General features: G+C 43.8%; 1 protein-coding gene across 1 annotated transcript in view; it reads right to left on the reverse strand.

Moving 5' to 3' along the window:
- The window catches only part of TNKS (tankyrase), a 275,303-nt gene extending 255,941 nt beyond the window's left edge, over positions 1–19,362 (reverse strand). Inside the window, exons 1-2 of the mRNA XM_037896522.2 lie at positions 18,840–19,362; positions 1,868–2,092 (exon numbers count right to left, since the gene is read on the reverse strand). Coding sequence (XP_037752450.1) covers positions 1,868–2,092; positions 18,840–19,326 — 712 coding nt within the window. The 5' untranslated portion in view covers positions 19,327–19,362. The remainder of the gene's footprint in view (positions 1–1,867; positions 2,093–18,839) is intronic.
- Between the last annotated feature and the right edge of the window lie 382 nt (positions 19,363–19,744).

Raw genomic sequence — 19,744 nt, forward strand, 5'->3', positions numbered from 1 at the left:
TATAAAAATGAAAGATATTACTGAAGAATATTTACTATGATCTACATACATTTAAAATGATTGAAATATTCAATTTTATTTGAAATTGCTTTGGCTCTAGGCTCTTCTATGACGAGATAACTGGCTCTGTGGATGAGGGGAAAGCAGTGGACGTTCCTTGACTTTAGCAAATTTTTTTGACACAGTCTCCCACAGTCTTCTTGCCAGCAAGTTAAAGAAGTATGGGCTGGATGAATGGACTATAAGGTGGACAGAAAGCTGGCTAGATTGTCGGGCTCAACTGGTAGTGATCAACGGCTCCATGTCTAGTTGGCAGCCGGTATCAAGCAGAGTGCCCCAAGGGTCAGTCCTCGGGCCAGTTTTGTACAATATCTTCATTAATGATCTGGAGGATGGTGTGGATTGCACCCTCAGCAAGTTTCCAGATGACACTAAACTGGAAGGAGAGGTAGATACGCTGGAGGGTAGGGATAGGATGCAGAGGGACCTAGACAAATTAGAGGATTGGGCCAAAAGAAATCTGATGAGATTCAACAAGGACAAGTGCAGAGTCCTGCACTTAGGACCAGAAGAATCCCATGCACCACTACAGACTAGGGACCGAATGGCTCGGCAGCAGTTCTGCAGAAAAGGACCTAGGGGTTACAGTGGACGAGAAGCTGGATATGAGTCAAGTGTGCCCTTGTTGCCAAGAAGGCCAAGGGCATTTTGGGATGTATAAATAAGAGCATTGCCAGCAGATGGAGGGATGTGATCGTTCCCCTCTATTAGACATCGGTGAGGCCTCATCTGGAGTACTGTATCCAGTTTTGGCCCCACACTACAAGAAGGATGTGGAAAAATTGGAAAACGTCCAGCGGAGGGCAACAAAAACGATTAGGGGACTGGAATACATGACTTATGAGGAGAGGCTATGGGAACTGGGATTGTTTAGTCTGCGGAAGAGAAGAATGAGGGGGGATTTGAGAGCTGCTTTCAACTACCTGAAAGGGGGTTCCAAAGAGGATGGATCTAGACTGTTCTCAGTGGTAGCAGATGACAGAATGAGGAGTAATGGTCTCAAGTTGCAGTGGGGGAGGTTTAGGTTGGATATTAGGAAAAACTTTTTCACTAGGAGGGTGATGAAGCACTGGAATGGGTTCCCTAGGGAGATGGTGGAATCTCCTTCCTTAGAAGTTTTTAAGGTCAGGCTTGACAAAGCCCTGGCTGGGATGATTTAGTTGGGGATTGGTCTTGCTTTGAGCAGGGAGTTGGACTAGATGACCTCCTGAGGTCCCTTCCAACCCTGATATTCTATGATTCAGTACATGCTGAAAATATATAACTGTTCTGAACAAGTTTGTCTTGTAACTAGTCCCTCAAAGCTTTCAAATAGTAGTAAAATGGTCAGCCTTTCATTTCTTATAACACAGGAAATACCCGACTTCACAGTTTGACGAATACCACAATACCAGGATCAGCCTCAAAAAGCCATGATGTTATCAGAAGTCAGACCTTCCATTTTATTGGCAGAGTTCTCATGTTATGTTTCTGCCAAAATGGTAAATTAACTCCATTAGACTACTCCTCCATCAAAATTTAGCTCCTGTGCCAGTTTAGCTTTCCAGACCGCAAGCTTAGAAAACACTGTGTTGTGAATCCTGTAAGTCACTAAATTTTAGGTTACCATCTCTTTACTTGCCTACCAGGGGCGTGGGGATGGGGGGGAAAAATACACCCTTCTTAACAAGGAAGAGAAAAACAACTGGTCCCTTGTCTATCAAGTGGAATGGAAACAGTCACTACAATTCTGAGCGATACAAGTTCACTGCAATGTTAATGTGTTTAAATTTTTAGTAAATTGATGTAATCAATGACAAATACTTACCAATACACACATCTATCTTCCCTTTGATGGCAGCTTCATGCAGAGGAGTGTAGTTCCAATTGTCTCTGGCATTTGGATCTGCACCTTGACATAGTAACAGGCTAACCACCTCAGCATGACCAAAGGAACAAGCATTATGAAGAGGTATTAGCCCTCCATCATCACGAGCGTGAACATTGGCTCCTGTTTGCAGCAAGTGTTCTACTACATCCTTCCTTCCAAAACCTGTGAGATGAAAGAAACCTTTGTTATACGTTTGTCGACACAGAGTCTAATTAAATATCTATGTTGGGCTAAGAAGTGTGTTCTAGAGATAGGAACAACCACATGAGAAGTAAATCCATTCTTAAAATCCTCTGCATTTCAATCGTTTGATCATAAACATGGAATGTTCAGTACAGGTCAAATATATTTCCGACTTGAAAGATGCACTTAGACTGACAAGGGACATATTTACAATAAATTCAGGTAATGAGAAGAATGTCCCCTAAACTCATGTGCTTCCAGAGCCTCTTGCAGAAACAGGTTCTGGAGCACAAAGGTTACTGCCCTTTGGGGCCCTTTCTGAGAAGACCTTGTAGGCATCTCAGCCTTAGCACTCTTCACCTGAAGCCGGTGCAATAATCCCTTTCTTTTAGACGGGTCCCCCATCGTGGGCAAGGCCTAAATTAAAGATTCAATGAAATGGTCAGAGTTAAATAGTAAAAACAAACTTTTCCACCTAACCCTAGTGACAAAATAAAAAAACTATTTATAGTCAAGTTTGTTTCTTTAATAGTGGATGAAGGGAGAGAGACTTCAATGACCACTCCAAAGGTCGAGAAACTGAAGGACCATTAAAAGGTGGCAGTCTAGGCAATGGAGGACCTGAGGAAACTGCAATCATAGCTGCCAACTATGGCTCAGAAGCGTTCCGAGGTTGGGCACAGGACTCATACAATGGGCTCTGTGAAAACAGTGTCAAAGGGAAAATAGAGTGCCTTAAAAATGAATGTTAAAATCTTCAATTAGCACTTCTTTCTAGAGCTCATCATTACATCACACATCCCAAAATCATGGACAATCAGAAGGTTAGTTCTCTAAAATCCAAGGCACCAATCCGAGTGCACATACACGGGTAGTATGCCCCAGCAAGAAGATAGCAGTTAATATTAGGTCCCTCCCAAAGACCTCTTAAGAAGGTAAAAGTCAAAATCCTAACCTTTTCCTCCATTTCTCATTGGGGGGGGCAACAGGTCTAGAAACCTCTCTCCTGGGTCACATCCTACTCTTTCAATTTTATGTATTCTGGAATGCCTTTTCAAAGAGCACAACTGACAAAATTTTAATGTGGCTAAAGTCAACACTGACTAATCTAGTTATTGCTGTTAGATCCTCCCTTACACATGCAGATTAGGACAAGCAACTGGACAAAGCAAAGTTCCTTCCTCAACCCCCTCAATCTGTAAAATGGAGATCCCACCATCTCCCTCACTCAGTTTTGCCAAGAATTAATGGATTGCATGAAACAATGAAGATTAAGAACAAGAATCTAATTAGCACTTTTTTAAAGTCTTGTTTCCAGTTCTATCAATGAAGCTTTTTAATTCAGGAAACACATGAGTCAGACTCAGAATCATTAAAGAGATTATGGGTCTCTAGAGACCCACAGACAAAGAAAAGTGTTTTGGATATACAGCTCAAGTTTAAACTGACTTCAGGGCCCTCTTTCTGATCCAGCAAATGGACAGAATCTTCTGTTCAAGGGAGGGCCCAAAACCTTAGGAAAGGGCTAGAAAGACTCCTGCTGGAGTTGGAGGGGGGAAGGGTGATCGTTGGTAAGTTTATTAACATGTGTAGGTTCCTTTATTGTTTTTAATGTTTTCTTTGTAATGCTTTCACCTTAAGAATAAATGTGCTTGCATCAAAAGGGTTGTGTTAACGCATAACTGCTGGCAGTTACTTTGTTCATTGTCTTTCAAGGGTAAGCAAACACAAATGCCATGCTCATTAGGCAATCTGGCAATAACAGTGTAGACAGGGAACTGTGCAGCTTGGAAATACCCCTGGAGGGGATGGGAGGGAGAAGAGAGAGACAGACGCGCGCGCACGCACACAGGTCTCCACCCAAGAGAGGTGAAAGCTAAGCAGCTGGGAGCCTAGAGTGGGTGTTGCTGCTGCATCACAGAGAGGAATACAGGTTCAGTTGCCCTGAACTGTGAGAGTTTTGTTTAAACCTTAAATCTTTGTGCATCTCCAAATAGAAAGTTGATCCATCTAACAATTTACTCAGATTGAGGCTTTAATTCAAAATCCTCAACTTAAAGACCTTGCACAGATGATCAGGCAAAACATTAAGAAAATTAAACCTTCAACAAGACTCGAAACCAGTGGCTCTCAACCTGTGGCCCTTTACGGCCCTATCAGCACACAGCTACCACCCACGTGACATCCTCAGGGCCATACAGGTAGTATACAGGTATAGTGTGTGGATGCAACCAGTGATGAGCTGAAAGAAGCTGAAGAACCGGTTCCTTCAGTCGCTCCGAGCCTTCGGCGGCACTGAAGGACCCGCCACCGAAGGTCTGGAGCGAGTGAAGGACCCGCTGCCGAAGTGCCGCCAAAGGCCCGGAGTGCCGCCGGGTGAGTAAAAATTCACAGGGGGGCCTCCCCAGCTGAGAGCTCAGGCGGGACAGACAAGATGGTCCCACGGGCCAGAGTTTGCCCACCCCTTTAACAAATGCTTCTAAACCGGCTTCAAAATTTAACAACCGGTTCACACAAACCGGTGCAAACCAGGTCCACCTCACCACTGGTGGTTTACTGCGGCCCACATAAACACAGAGAGCTGCATATGCAGCCCACAACAGGTTGAAAACCACTGCTTTAAACCAAGTTCATCTTGACAATTAAGTCAGTGGGAGTGGGTAGGTGCTTAGCACTTCTGAAAGTCTAGTTACTTATTTAGGTGCCTAACTTTAGGCTTTATTATTAAGTCTTGGCTCTCATGTTTTCTGCAGGTAAGAGACTAAAGTCATAAAATACTACAGAATATCCATACCCTTGCATGAAGAAAGAAGAATATGTCTTCCCCAATTAGAGTACTAGCTACATATCAAGTTCTAGTTATATCATGCAGTCAGATAATGCAGTCGTATAATTTCACTTGTCTTATAAAAAGCAGAAATTTATATCTGGTTTTGACAGGTATCCCAGGTAATGTGGGAGTGTCAAGTTGTTTGGCTCAGCCAATGACAACTAGTGCAACGTGTGAGCCAAACTAGCTAGGTCTATTTTCTTTTAAACTAATTATAATCTCAGTTTTACTCTGATCTCAATTTTCCATAAAACTTTGGTTTTCAGTTTTCTAGGAAAGATTTTTATTGTACTTTTTCTTGTAATTGTACTTTCATTGCATCTTTTACCCTCTCTTCCACATTACAGATTACTTGCTCTTAGATTTGTGTTAGTCCAAACACTTCTTTAAAAAAGTCTGAGAATATATCCTCAAGAAAATGGAAAAGCACAGTTTATCCGTATCTGAACACTGTCATTATGTTCGATAAAATAGCAAAAATGCACTGAATAAACGTAATCCCATTTCATTATTTTTTAGAGGACCAAACCTAGTTCACATCAGAACATGTGCATTTCTCCATTTCAAAGCGCTCATCTTATTAAGAAAATGGATGTTCTTGTCAGAATGGTTTCCGTGGTAGGCGGGGACTTCAGGCTAGTTTAATTTGTCTTTTCAGTTAAGCATATTTTGAGCCAGATTTTCCCTCACACCAGTTTACATCAACACAACTCCACTGACTTAAATGGAGCTATTCCCAGTTCACAACAGTGTAAAAAGAGAATTAAGACCACTGGCTGAAAATAAGTGCATTAACTTAACTATATCTAGAAACTGAATCAGACATTTTCAGTGCAGCATACAAGCTTTCCAGTAAAATGCGGTTTGAGGTTTCACTAAATAAATAATCTGAGTTTAAGTTCTATGTTCATGTTCTTGTATTTTCTCATTCTCCACCTCCACACATTTTAAACATGATTTTGTTGTACAAGACCACACTATTCAGAGAAATCAAAAAACAGGCCATAGCTGAAGCACAGAATGCTTCATGTCATTAGAAGTTAATACAATTCATACAGATAAAATATTGAGAACGATCAGAGATGTTTAAAGTGAAAGTCTGTTGGATCTATTAAATTTGTCCTTGGGATTTTGCCATCTCACAGGCCCTAATCTTGCAAAGGCGTCCAGTCCATATGGGCATGAGTTTGCGGACACGGATCCCTTTGCAGGATTAGGGCCTTGGCTTCTAGAAGTGTTTTAGCCTCCGCAAAAAAGGTATACTTCAAATATTCTTCTTTATCCTCCCACACCATCAGGTGCATAGGGCATCCAGATTCCACCACTGATTTTGGTTTGGTGCTGGTCTGTTCTAAGTGTCAAGCAGATAGATTCGGCTTCTTTCTCCCTTGTTCTGCATAATGCTTCTCTAGGTTGCCCTCTTCTCTTTCCAGGTAGTGTCCACATTATTACTTGATGTGGAAGTCAGGCTGGTGGCATCCTTAAAGCATGTCTTAAATATGTCCATCATTGTCTGACCATGTTTGATGCTTTTGTTTAGTTTGCTCTCCTTAGAATTTCTGATGTTGCAAGATACTTCCCAGTGAACTCTGAAGACCTTTCCCAGGTTTTTACTTTAGAATGACAGGTTTCAGAGTAGCAGCCGTGTTAGTCTGTATTCGCAAAAAGAAAAGGGAGTACTTGTGCCACCTTAGAGACTAATAAATTTATTTGAGCATAAGCTTTCGTGAGGTATAGCATCCAATGAAGTGAGCTGTAGCTCACGAAAGCTTATGGTCAAATAAATTTGTTAGTCTCTAAGGCGCCACAAGTACTCCTTTTCTTTTTTACTTTAGAATGAGTTGATCTTATCCATTTCTGTTGTAGATTCTCATGACTCTGCTCCATAAAAGAGGACAGACATGAATTAAAAATTCATACTTGTATCACTGTCAGCCATACTACTTTTCCAAATCTTTTCAAGTTTCTGAAAGTTGTTTGCTGCTTTCAATATAGACTGCTTGACATACAACATGGTGACACCATCTTTACGCATCTCACTCCCTAGACAGGTAAAGTGCTTCCTACTTCTAGTGTCTCTCCATCTACTCTGTTTATTTGGGGACATTGATAACCATATATTTTGTCTTCCCTTTATTGATGAACCAATAGTTTATCTGCCAAAAGCTGGGTCTTTTTGTCCCTTAAGTGATGTGTTGAACTAAACAGGACAATATCATGAGCACAAAATAAACAAGGGGTTTATCCAGTTGTGCTTCATTGGTCAATAAAATTCCTCAGTTGCCTTCTGCAGTTACTTTCCTCATGACATAGTGGGGACATAATACACCCTTACCTTACTCCTGTTGTCAGTATAAACCATTGGCTGATGTAACCATCAGACTATATGTTTAACGTTATATAGATCCTTGATGGTGCCAATTATTCTTACTTATATTTCATAATATTCCATAATTTTCCAGACTCTCTCTCTGCACACTGTCAAAAGCTTCTAGAAAGCTCTAAACTTTATCACAAGAGGTGCCTGCTGTGATTTTGCACTCCATTATGTTTTATGGAAATATGCTTATGCGTGTGAATATGATGTAAGTGGGATATGCTTTATGCAAAAGGTCTCTTGTAAGGTATCAAAGGTTATAACCTGCTAAATATATTCCTCCTATTAGTATGTATGTATCATTCTTGTATCTGAAGCTAGAAATATAAAGTATAACTCTGAGGTCCTATTGTAATTATGCAAAGTGTGGGCCATTAATGCTGGTTTAAAATCTTGATGGCTCCCACTGACTAGGACAATTGGTTGTAAATGGCTCTGTTTACTTGCAAGCCTTCCTGTGTCCCTGTGAGCCAACCCAGGAAGAATGGAGGCTGGGGTCTCACAGGACATGTGAGCATGTCACCTGATGCTGGAATCCATCTTAAACCTGGTGCTTTTCCATTTAAAAGGAGGGGTGGGGACCCAGAGAGACAAAAGATTCCCACCTTGTGCCAAAGCAATAAAAGGGAGTGGAACAGAACAAAGGGGGCTGCCAGTCATGAGAACACCCCTGTTTTCCACCTAAGATGTCTGCTGGAACTAACAAGGACTGTATGAGGGGAAGTATCGGGCCCAGACTAGGAAGGAGTCTAGTCTGTGAAACAAGCTTATTGAAACATCTCTGAGGGTGAGATTTTACCTGTAATCAGTTTCTTAATGTATTAGGCTTAGACTTGCGTGTTTTTGCTTTATTTTCCTTGATGACTTACTTTGTTCTGTCTGTTAGTACTTGAAACCACTTAAATCCTACTTTTTATACTTAATAAAATCACTTTATTAATTAACTTAGAGTAACTAATTAATACCTGGGGGAGCAAACAGCTCTGCATACCTCTCTATCAGTGTTATATAGGGCAGACAATTCATGAGTTTACCCTGTGTAAGCTTTATACAGAGTAAAACGGATTTCTTTGGGGTTTGGATCCCATTGGGAGCTGGGTGTCTGGGTGCTGGAGATAGCTGACCTGCTGAGCAGTTTTTGGTTAAAGTCTGCAGCTTTGGGGGCGTGGCCCAGACCTGGGTCTGTGTTGCAGCACGCTAGCGTGTCTGGCTCAACAACGCAGGGTTCTGGAGTCCCAAGCTGGCAGGGAAAACAGGCTCAGAGGTAAATTCAGCACATCAGATGACAGTCCCAAGGGGGTCTCTGTGACGAAACCCGTCACATCTGCCACTCCAAGATTTGTTCTAAAATAGGTCTGAGATATGGTTCAGAGGTCTAAAACCTGCTTCCGTCTCTAAGCTGGAGATCTGTTTCTTAATATGTTCCAGGATAATGTTGCACATGATTTTTTGCAAGCACTGAGAATAATGATACCTGTCCAGTTATTAAGCCACCCTTCTTTGGCAATTTTACTATCAGGTCTCTTTCCACTTGGTAGGTTCACTACTTCACTCCATATTCCAGACAGAAATCCCAGGAAAAGTCCAGAGGGCTATTTCATCACTTGGTTAAGTATCTCTCCAGTAATATACTCTCCAACTGCTTTCCCATTTTTAGGTTAATGGATAAGAACATAAGAATGGCCAGACTGGGTCAAACAAAAGGTCCACCTAGTTCAGTATCCTGCCTTCCGACAATGGCCAAAGCCACATGCCCCAAAAGGGAATGAACAGAACAGGTAATCAAGTCATCCATCCCCTTTTGCCTTATCTTCCTCTATTAAAGAGAAACAATGACAGTTTTTCCAATTTTCCAAGTGAGATCATTGTCCTTTGGTCTGTTGTACTAATTTAGATTGAATAAGTGGGCCCGAAGAGTGAAGTGTTAACATGACCTCTACCACTGTTTAAAACTGTTCAGTGTTGGACACGGTTCAGGGTTTGGTATACAGAAACCTCAGTCTGCCTTGTACAATGGCAAACAAACCATTAAAAATCATTTTAGCCTTCTATTAAAGCTGCAGAAGAGAAAACAGTTAAAACATTTGAAATATAAAATATTAAAATAAGACTTTCATTTTAACAACATCCCTTGCTTCCTTTAGCTGTAGAGTCGGGGGGGGGGGGGGGGGGGGGAAGACACCTTGTTTCACTGTCTCAGAGGGTAATAACTGTCCTTTTTTGTGGGGGGGGGGGGGGGGGGGGGGGGGGGAGAGAGAAGTTAATGGACTGGAGCAGCTACCATTAAAGTCTGATCCTGTTTCCTAGAAGACAAACACAAGACAAACATACAGAACACGGGAGAGAAAAGAACAGCAAAAGAAGAAAATGCAGCTTCTGTTTCTGGTGTTCCCTTTTACTTGCAATCTTACCAATGGAAAAAGACAGGAACAGCATGCAGTCCTTATTAGTCACTCCAAGACCTGGCAAACTTCTACCAGCATCAGGCTATTTAAGGCATTGCTTTTAGCTGCCTTTTTCTAGTCACAGTTTTGCAAAATACAGAGTGTTGGCCAGCAAAGCCAGACTCTTACTAGACATCAGGAAAACGGAGAGGGGTAAGAAAGAAGGTGAAGAAGGAAGAGAACACACAAGGGGGAGGAGGGGGCTGACCGAGTCTCACATCCCAAGTGGTATTTGGGATCTAGCCAGAGCCAGTGGTGGTGGCAACGTCACCTGGCTCTCTCTCTTGCCTGGTCATCTCATGATTAGGCTAAAGAAGGTCTGGGGTCCCAAGAGATGGTGAGGGTGGCATCCATGGTGAAACTCACTGCTTCCCAACAGCCAGTATCTGTCCACTCAAAGTATCTTTTTGAGGACCCCAAAAGAGAGCAGTGGGCCAAACAATGCATCTCATTATTTTGTCCACCAATTAGGCATAACTTCCAACACACCAATTTTGATTCATTAATTTCTGGTCTCATAGGCCTCTTGTTTACCAGGCATGTTCTTAACACAATATTTGAATTATATCAGTAGACCTTTGTTTAGATTAATTCAGTCTGTCTCCCTTTTGTAATTTTCCCATCAACATTTATTATAGGTTGTGACGTTTTATAAACTTTCACTCACTTTTTACAGATGAGCTCACTATTAGGATAAATTTGTAGGCCCAATTATTATCATAGGTCCTTAGTCACTAGTTGTAGTTTACTGTGGAAAGATTTAAAAAATCCTCAACATTTATTATTGAGAGCAAAGGGATCCAACGCCTAATGAATATTACTAAAGTTAATGAGGAGTACTTCTAAAGAAAGACATTCCCCTTCCCCAACTAGATTCCTTTGTTAAGCTAGTCCCGAGCAGAGGGGCAGCAATGGATACACCTCAACATGTAGTCTCTTTACCTTTTACCCCAGGCCCATTTCATATCTTAAGACTTAAAAAGAAAGTTATCATGAAAATTCACCTGCCCAGGCACAGAGTCTACTCACCCATCCTTACCACAATAGTAAGTGAGACCTATCACCTCTTCCATCAAAACAAGTCACTCAGCTCAAATAAAGTGTTGCAATACTGATCTAAAACGGTTCTACTGTTTGGCCTTCTTTGGCATAAAGAGGCAGCCTTAAAAAGTAAGTTAACACTGCTAGAAGTAAACCATCTAAGAAGAACAGAATCACTATAGTGTCTTCATTCCTTTGTGATAGCTCCCTTACAAAAGGGAGGGGGGAGGGGAAGAGTAGGTCTCATCTTCAAGCTATTTCAGTTTTAGAAGAGAAACTTCTTTTCCTTGATCTTCAGAGAAACAGAATTACAAAGTATCTTCTGGCAACATTTTTCACTCCTGCTTGTCCAGCACTCCAAGTTCTTCAGAATTTTAGATCCAAGCACAGCGATAGCAGGTAGGAACATGTGATATCCCCTAAAGGTAGAGAAGCACTACCCTTGAATCCTTCCAGTCATAAGAACACCCATACCAGGTCAGACCAAAGGTCCATCTAGCCCAGTATCCTGTCTTCCAACAGTGGCCAATGCCAGGTGCCCCAGAGGGAATGACCAGAACAGGTAATCGACAAGTGATCCATCCCCTGTAGCCCATTCCCAGCTTCTGGCAAACAGAGGCTAGGGACACCATCCCTCCCCATCCTGGCTAATACTCATTGATGGAACTATCCTCCATGAATTTATTTAGTTCTTTTTTTTAAAACCCTTTTGCTGGCCTTCACAACATCCTCTGGCAAAGAGTTCCACAGGTTGACTGTGTGCTGTGACACTTCATGACAGAGCAGAAAATAGAGACTTTCCATAAAAAGACTCAGTCACAAAAATTACTGAAGAATTAAATGCATCAAGGAGACACTGCAATAAAACAGTGTAAAATTAACCAGCTCCTCTCAACATTGTTTACTGCCAAACTCCAAGGAAATTCGTACATGAGGCATCTCCAGAGAAACAGAGTATCAAGGTATTTTTCCCTTCTCTGAAGACACCATTTCTGCTGGATTTCTACTCTTCGAAGGGAACTGACTTGGTGAATGTTTAAGAAAGCAAGCATTAAAACTCTGACAAAACAGCAAGAACAAGGCCAACGGCAACAAAGTAAATTCTAAATATAGAGGAAGGGTAAGAAGACTCCTCCATAAATGGTATTTTTATATCCTATAAGTTGCATCCAAAAGCAAAAAACTGCAGTGTGGCCAACTCAAAAACACTGATCACCAAAAAGATATTCTAGAGGGCAGGAGTGTTTGAGCATTACTGCTTCAGAAACAGACCAAACCCAAGCCAAGCAATCATACTTGGTAGAGTATACAGAGCGAAGACTATGAGGCTATTTTTCCTATGTCTGAAATGAAAACCTCCATTAGTCAATGAATTGAATGAGCCTCGCCATGGCCCTCCAGCTTCACGCCAGCCACATCACAACAATGCAAGATGCAATCAGCCAGCTATTTGCCATGGTCTTTTAGTGACAGCACCGCCAAAAAAATGTTGTTGAATAGAATAAAGTTGGGTGGACCTTAAGGACTTTAATCCACTTAAAACACAGCCAGTATTCAGTACCAGATGGATTGCTGCAGCCTGTAATTCATTCATATTACATGCTGAAGTCACTGCCTCTACAAAAATGGCCTCCCTCACCTAAGAAGTTTGAGCTCCCAGCTAAAAGTGGCTCAAAAAGCAGCTTTCAGCTCCACATAATGCATCATGTCCTTAGAATGTTTGTTTCCTTAACATTTTGAAAACCTAATTGTGAAAAGATTCAAATATCAACCTTAACTCTGCCCTACTATCACTGTGTACCATCCTAGCAAGTGAAAGCCCTCGTCAGTTGCCATGCAAAACTTCGCTCTGTTAACTATAGGAATTAAAGCAGAGTTCTCTGCACATTATAAAAAAAGATTTCAGCAAGTTCTTGTGTTCTGGGAAACAGATATGTTGAAAAGAAACACCAAAACTGTTAAGACAATGAAGTACCTTAGAGTGACCAAACCAGCAACATAAACTGGGTACAGCAGTACCTCCTCTGATTGTCTACTGACTTGGTTGATTTGAGGGAAAATGTGGAGAGCAGACAAACTGGCAGCTCTGTGCTGACAGAGGGAAAAGGAGGCTGCCACGCAAGAGTCACACAATACAGCTCCTTTATGGAAGATGGAGCAAAGGACTCCTGCTCAAATTTATATGATACCTTGGGGTCTCTAGATCATTTGTTCTATCCACAATGGCTAAAAGGGAATTCTTTGGGCTGTATACAGAGAACAGGATTTCCAACTCAATTACAAGAGTGAATAGTATAGGTACAGTGGGGTTTTCAGTTGATGACTGGAAAGTAGTAGTAGATTCATAGATAAGGCCAGAAGGGACCATTGTGATCATCTAATCTGACCGTCTGTATAACAGAGGCCAGAGAACTTCCCTGAATTAGTTTGACTTACAGAACCTCTTTTAGGAAAACATCCAATCTCAAAAAGCAGCGGTATGTGGCCCACGCTAGGGGAAGAAGTAGGAGGGAAGAAACCACTTGTAAAAATTTCAAGTTTGTTTTTACATATTATATCTCAGTGAGAACCAGCACACTATTTACCACCAAAACACAGCGTAAGAGTTCCCAAACAAAGGGGATACACATTTTCACAACGTCCCCTAAATCTACTCTAAAGCTCTAAAGCTTTCATTTAAAAAACAACAACAACAAAAAACGAAGTCTCTAGACCATCTTGCTGCAAAAAAAATATAACCTTCAAAATATAAGCCTGTCACTAGGCTTACAAATTTTGGCATCTGATTTTAGAAGTTAAACAAAAACCCAGAAGGAATCATCTAAGAAACATCCAGTCCTTGCCAGCTGTTCTTTCTCCATCTTCTGGCAGCCAGAATCTTCACCCTCCCCACTAATAGAGGCAGAGAACAAAGGCAAATAAAATTCACCAGTCACTGCCACATGCAACTCCTCTTGAATATCTGCTTGTGAAATTCAGCAGCCCACTTAATAGCACCAGGGGAGGAAAATATATATGGCCCCCAGCCAGCCCCTTAACCACCGCTGCTGCTCCCCCCACAAATACATACTCCCCTTTCAGGGAGATAAAGTTCCTCAAAAGGTGAGTGGGAAGAAGAGCATCTCCTGTCCATGAAGACACCCATAGTCCCAAAAGAGGCAGCTCCAGAAAGATATGCTCCCTGTGCTACCTGAATAAGGAAATAAATGTGACTCCTTATTTACCATCCTCCTGACGTGGTAGAAGGACTCCACCATCCAGATACAGCCTAAAAGGTCACTTTTACCTTACTGATTGCTGATGAAAGGAGCTATGTTAAACTCATCTCAAGCCTCTAAAGACAGTTTTGCTAATGTAACAAGCGGATGTATTAAACTTCATTGTTTCAACAGTGTATCTTGAGTTTTGCAAATAATTGCTCCAGAGTACACATGTATTTTGCAATCTTTGCACTAGAGAGAGAAAGGGAAAAAAAGCATTTTGATTCCTAACGTTCTTTTCCCAGGGGCTATTTTTCTTCTCTTTCCCTTATGATAGAGAAAGATTTGTGAACCTAAAAACTTCATAAAGTTAAAAAACACTGATCTCAATGCTTTTTACCAAAAAACCTGAAGCCAAAAGATTACTATTGTAATAAATTAATTCTTCTAATTTGTCACTGTTGCTAAAGAAGCAATGTCTGAACATGAACAGTCAACAGGACTGTGAATTGGGTGGGTGAACCAAGAGCCAGAAAGAAGTGACTGGAGAATGGAGCCTTATCAACAGCCACAGGCAAAATTCACATATAAGTGACTGCAGCCTGGAGGTTTTGGTTTTGTTTGGGGTTTAGTTTTTGTTTTGTTTTTTCGGGGGCGGGGTGTGGTTCCTTCTCTTTTATGAAAAAAGAAAAGGAGTACTTGTGGCACCTTAGAGACTAACCAATTTATTTGAGCATGAGCTTTCGTGAGCTACAGCTCACTTCATCCGATGAAGTGAGCTGTAGCTCACAAAAGCTCATGCTCAAATAAATTGGTTAGTCTCTAAGGTGCCACAAGTACTCCTTTTCTTTTTGCGAATACAGACTAACACGGCTGTTACTCTGAAACTTCTCTTTTATGTTAGTCAGCAGTGCCACTGTCCTGAGGCAGCTGCGACACTGTAAGATCTCTAGTGTAGCCAGCCGCTCAATGCCGACAGAGAGCCCTCTCCCATCAATTTAATTAATCTGCCCCAAAGAATGGCGGTCGCTATGTCGGCAGGAGAAGCTCTCCCACCGTGTCCACACCAGCGCTCATGTCAGTGTAACTTATTTTGCTCCAGAGTACACATTTTGTATTTGGGGGGGGGGGGGGGGGGGGGGAGAGGAGAGGAGAGGAGAGGAAGGAGGTGGTCACACCCCATAGCAACATAAGTTACACTGACATAAGTGGTAGCGTACCTAGCCAGAGACAAGCTTTTGAGCTTACACAGCTCTTCTTCAGGTCTGGGAAATGTACACAGCAAAATACAAGATGGAACAGATTGTTTAGCATAAGTAGTTAACACATATTTCAAGGGACCATTCAGGGTGAAGTGGACCATTAACACTCATCCAGTCATAGGATGGAAAGGAAAGGGGGAGGGGGTTGTTATGTTGTCGTAATAAGCCATAAATCCAGGATCTCTGTGCAGTCCATGTTTTTTAAGACCTGGTCTACACTTCTACTTTACAGAGCTGAAACTTTCTCGCTCAGGGGTGCATCGCCCTGAGCGATGCAAGTTTCAGCGCTGTAAAGTGGTATTGTAGACAGTTCACCAGCGCTGGTAGCTACTCCCCTCGTGGAACAGCTCTCCCAGCGCTGGTGCCACTACTACACAGCCACATTAAAGCGGTACTGCGGCAGCGCTTTAACGTTGGTAGTGAAGACATACCCTTAGTGTCGAGCAAAGTTACAAATTTAAGCTCCCACACTAGTCTTCTGAAAACATTGTGCATGTTTTCTATGAGGTTGAGACTGACAGGTCAGACAGATTGATCACATCATGAAAAGTGTTCACTCACAGGTGATGTGGTGTTTTTCTCTTCTATCATTTTCCTGTCAGTTAATTCAAGAGTGTAGTGACTGTCTGGTTTCAGCCACATAGTTGGTACTGGGGCATTTAGTCCACAATCTCCATCGGAAATCAGTTGCCATGGCTGACATTTGCAGACACTTTCAAAGGAAGAACTTCCTAATACAAAAGTTTATCCTAATACCTTCCCAACACATAAAAGAGATCCACTAGTACCTGATGTCATTCTCATCGAATTACGATAATTTACATGGCACCTAAAAAGTGTCTAGTCCAGGGATTCTCAAACTTCTTTGCGCCGCAACCCCTTTCTGACAACACAAATTACTACATGACCCCAGGAGGAGGGATTGAAGCCTGAGCCCGTCTGAGCCCCGCTGCTCTGGGCAAGGAGGCCAAAGCTCGAGCCCCACCTCCCTGGGCAGGGGGGCCCAAAAAACTTCATCTCCAGGCAGGAGGCCTGTAACCTGAGCCGCACCGCTCAGGGCTGAAGGCTCAGGCTTTGGCCCTAGGCCCCAGCCAGTCTAACGCCAGCCCCGACGACCCCATTAAAATGTTTGAGTACTGCTGGTCTAGTCTATAGATATAGGCACATACAGAGTTAAGTTTGATGTTGAATCTTCCAACAGTAAGTGGCCTGCACTTCAAGCAAGTTTTTGTTCTTCTGTTAGAACATAATATTCTGTTAAAATTGTTTTAAAGGGCAACATTCGCAACTTCTCTCACATAAGTTTTGTTCATTTCCCCTCAAAGTGGGAAAGTGTTTTTCATGTTCACAATCCAAGTGGCCGATTAAGTTTTGCTTGTAACTTTAGTGACACCTGTGTTTCACCAGTGATGCTCAAGAGTTTATGTATGTATGAAGTATGTTGGTGAAGCTTTTATAAGCTTGAATTCAGGATAAGTAGGACCTAGCTGAGGCCAGGGCTCGGAACCACCATGTCACGCAACGGACACTTGACAAAATTACCATACTTAGTGACGGACACTGGGGGGGTTGTGTCATTCAGTCCTTCAATTTTTTGAAAAATTACCACGGACCTCAAAATTTTTACCACAGACACTTGTGTCCATATACGGACACGCCGCTGACCCTTGGTTGAGGTCTCATGGAATTATCACTTGAGCTATAGAACTTAAGGAGTTTGCAACCATAAGCCCACATTTCAAGGCTCTGTAGAATTAAACTCTATCTGCATACTCCTTGGGGATAAACTGCTTTTACAAATTCAGTCAATATGAAGCTCATGAGCTATAGTGGCAGCACTTGGGGACTCAAGACATGGGCCCAGCAGAGAACCACTTTTTGACTCTTTACATCAACATATCCAGAATAACCAAGGCAATACCAGTGGGAAAGGAAGCTGGACACACTTTGAAGTCTTTGAGAGAGCATTCCTTAAAAGTGCTGATTTTTCTAAGAAAGTCATTTCAGTGTGGTTAGTCTGAACCACATTTTAAAATGTAAATATTGATCATTGTGTACACAAATAGATTTTGTATTATTAAAAATTTTAAGAGTAATGCCCAGAGGCCACAATGTACAGCACTTAGCACAAAGAAATACAGAATGTGCCAGAGAATTTACAATCTGCACAAGAGCCACGTCCAGTAATCATGTTAGTTAGTGGGCTGAGGCTATGGCTTATTTTGAACATCTTGCAAATTTTATTGTTATCCCCTTCCTTATTTGTGTGTTTTTATACACTTGTGTCATTTTCACTAGCCAGGACTATGTTCTTTGGAGCAGGATCTCTCTTTTAGTACATGCCCACATAGTGCACAGCTGAATGGGGCCCAGGCTGATACCCTAGGAACTACTGTACTACAAACAACATCATCCCCCAAAAGGAAGTTGGAGCCCAACTGTGTTCCGAAAGTGCCCCAATGTTACTTTCTCCCCTAATTATATGCACACTAGTGGATTAACTTCTTGTACAACTAGTAAGGAAGAAAATTTTCATGACCTATGATTTTTTTTGTTTCTCATTGATCTTTCCTCCTCTTTTTCTCTTACCCCAGTGAGTTCAAAGTATTATTTTTTGCCCTTGTTTGGGGGGGGAAGGGGACATTTGAAGAGTCTGCTCTCACTTGCCTCCCCACCTGTAGATGCTTTGAAGATTCCACCACTAAAGCAACTTTTGTGCTCTAGAGACCCTTCTTAACACAAGGATGGAACTTGGTGTCTTGGACCTTGTGGTGGAAACACTGGAGAGCTACTTCCACACAAGTCCTCTTCAGACAGTGTGGAGACAGCATCTCTCCCTTCTCAACAACCAGGAAGGATTACAGGACACAGGCAATACATCTCCCCATGCAAGAATAATCAGAAGAGAGTGGCTCACACGGACACCAAGAATATGAGTTTGAAATAAGAGCTTAGGCAGAGAGCAGTTACTGACATCACTGACAGCCTACCTTAAGAATGTAGTAGTGTTTTCTGTTACTAAACTGCCTTCCTTTAAGAAAAGGCCATTGACCTACATCTACTCAGCAGTTTGTTTTGAACAGCTACAAACTTTTTTTTAAACTAATGTTTAAGTTACAAAGAAAAGTGCCTGTAACATTCACCAGGAAGATAAGGAAAACACAAAGACAGTCATCCACTGATAACCAAAACTTCTGTTCTCCAAATCTGTAACACTGCTAACCTGACATTAACACATCCCTGTCAAGTCGCGAGCAGAGCAAAAATCCTTAAGGTTTTTTTTTAAAGGGGGGGGGAGGGGGTCAGAGGTGGTTTCAGAGTCTCCAAGGCAGCAGTCTGAAGCGCTCTCCCCAAGCTCACGAGCCAGCTTTATCCTAGGGTCTGATCTAGCCCAGCCCATGGGGGGATCTCAGCTCCATTCTCATCCAGTGACCTAGCCACCTCCCCAGCCCACTGCCCAGCAGCTACACTGGGGCAGGTCCCCCGGGCCGGGCCGGGCCGAGCCGCCCACCGCCACGCAGGGCGCCCCCCGCGCACAGCGACCCCCTCCCCCGCCGGGCGGCGGCGCTCACCCGCGGCGAAGTGCAGGGGGGTGGATTTCCTTCCCGCCATGTCCTTGGCGTTCACGTTCCCCGTGTCCACCAGGCGCTTGACCCGGGTCACGTCTCCATTGCGACAGGCCTCGAGCAGCTCCCGGAAGGCGCCGCTCCCCGCGCCCGGCCCAGGCGGCTCCGGGCTCTCGGCCGCCGGGCTGGAGGCCGCCGAGGAGGACGACGAAGCGCTGCCGCTGCTGGTGGCCACGCTGCTGCTACTGGAGCCGGAAGCCGGCGGGGGGGCGGCCCCGGCCGCGCTCTCCGGCTGCTCCGGCGACAGGGCGCGCTCCGCGTCCCGGCCGCCGCCCGGAGCGGGGGCCTCGCCCTCTGGCCCGGCCAGGCTGTGCCGCTGCGGGGAGGGCGCGGCGCCCGCAGGGGAGAGGCCGGGGCTGCGCGGCGGGGAGGCCGGCGCGGGGGGCGGCGGGTGATGGTGGTGATGATGCTGGGAGCGACGCGGCGCCGCCATCTTCCACTCCAGCCCTGTCACTGCGGCAACGGAGCGGCGCCCGCCCTCGCTTCCGGTCCGGCGCCGCCAATCGCAACTCAGGGCGCCCGGAAGTGACGTGTGTTGTTGTGGTGAGGAAAGCGGGGCGGGGGCCGGAGGAGAACAAGGCGGGGCGGGGTTTGGCCGGAGCTCTTCGAGCCCGACGGCGGCCTGGCCGCGCCCCCTCCGGCCGCCAGCGGCGATGGGAGGAGACCAGGCCCCGCCCCCCCGGCCGTGCACACTCGCCCCGAGCCAGCCCGGGGCACGCTCACATTCCCACACGCCTCTGCCCGGCGCACGCTCGCGGGCCCCCGAATTTGCTCCTAGTAGATTAGAAGCAAGTGGGAGACCAAGCACAGGGCAGGCCTGTGACGTAAGGGGAGGGGGCAATAACAGGAAA

Source organism: Chelonia mydas, chromosome 4 (genome assembly GCF_015237465.2).
Source record: "Chelonia mydas isolate rCheMyd1 chromosome 4, rCheMyd1.pri.v2, whole genome shotgun sequence".
NCBI lineage: Eukaryota > Metazoa > Chordata > Testudines > Cheloniidae > Chelonia > Chelonia mydas.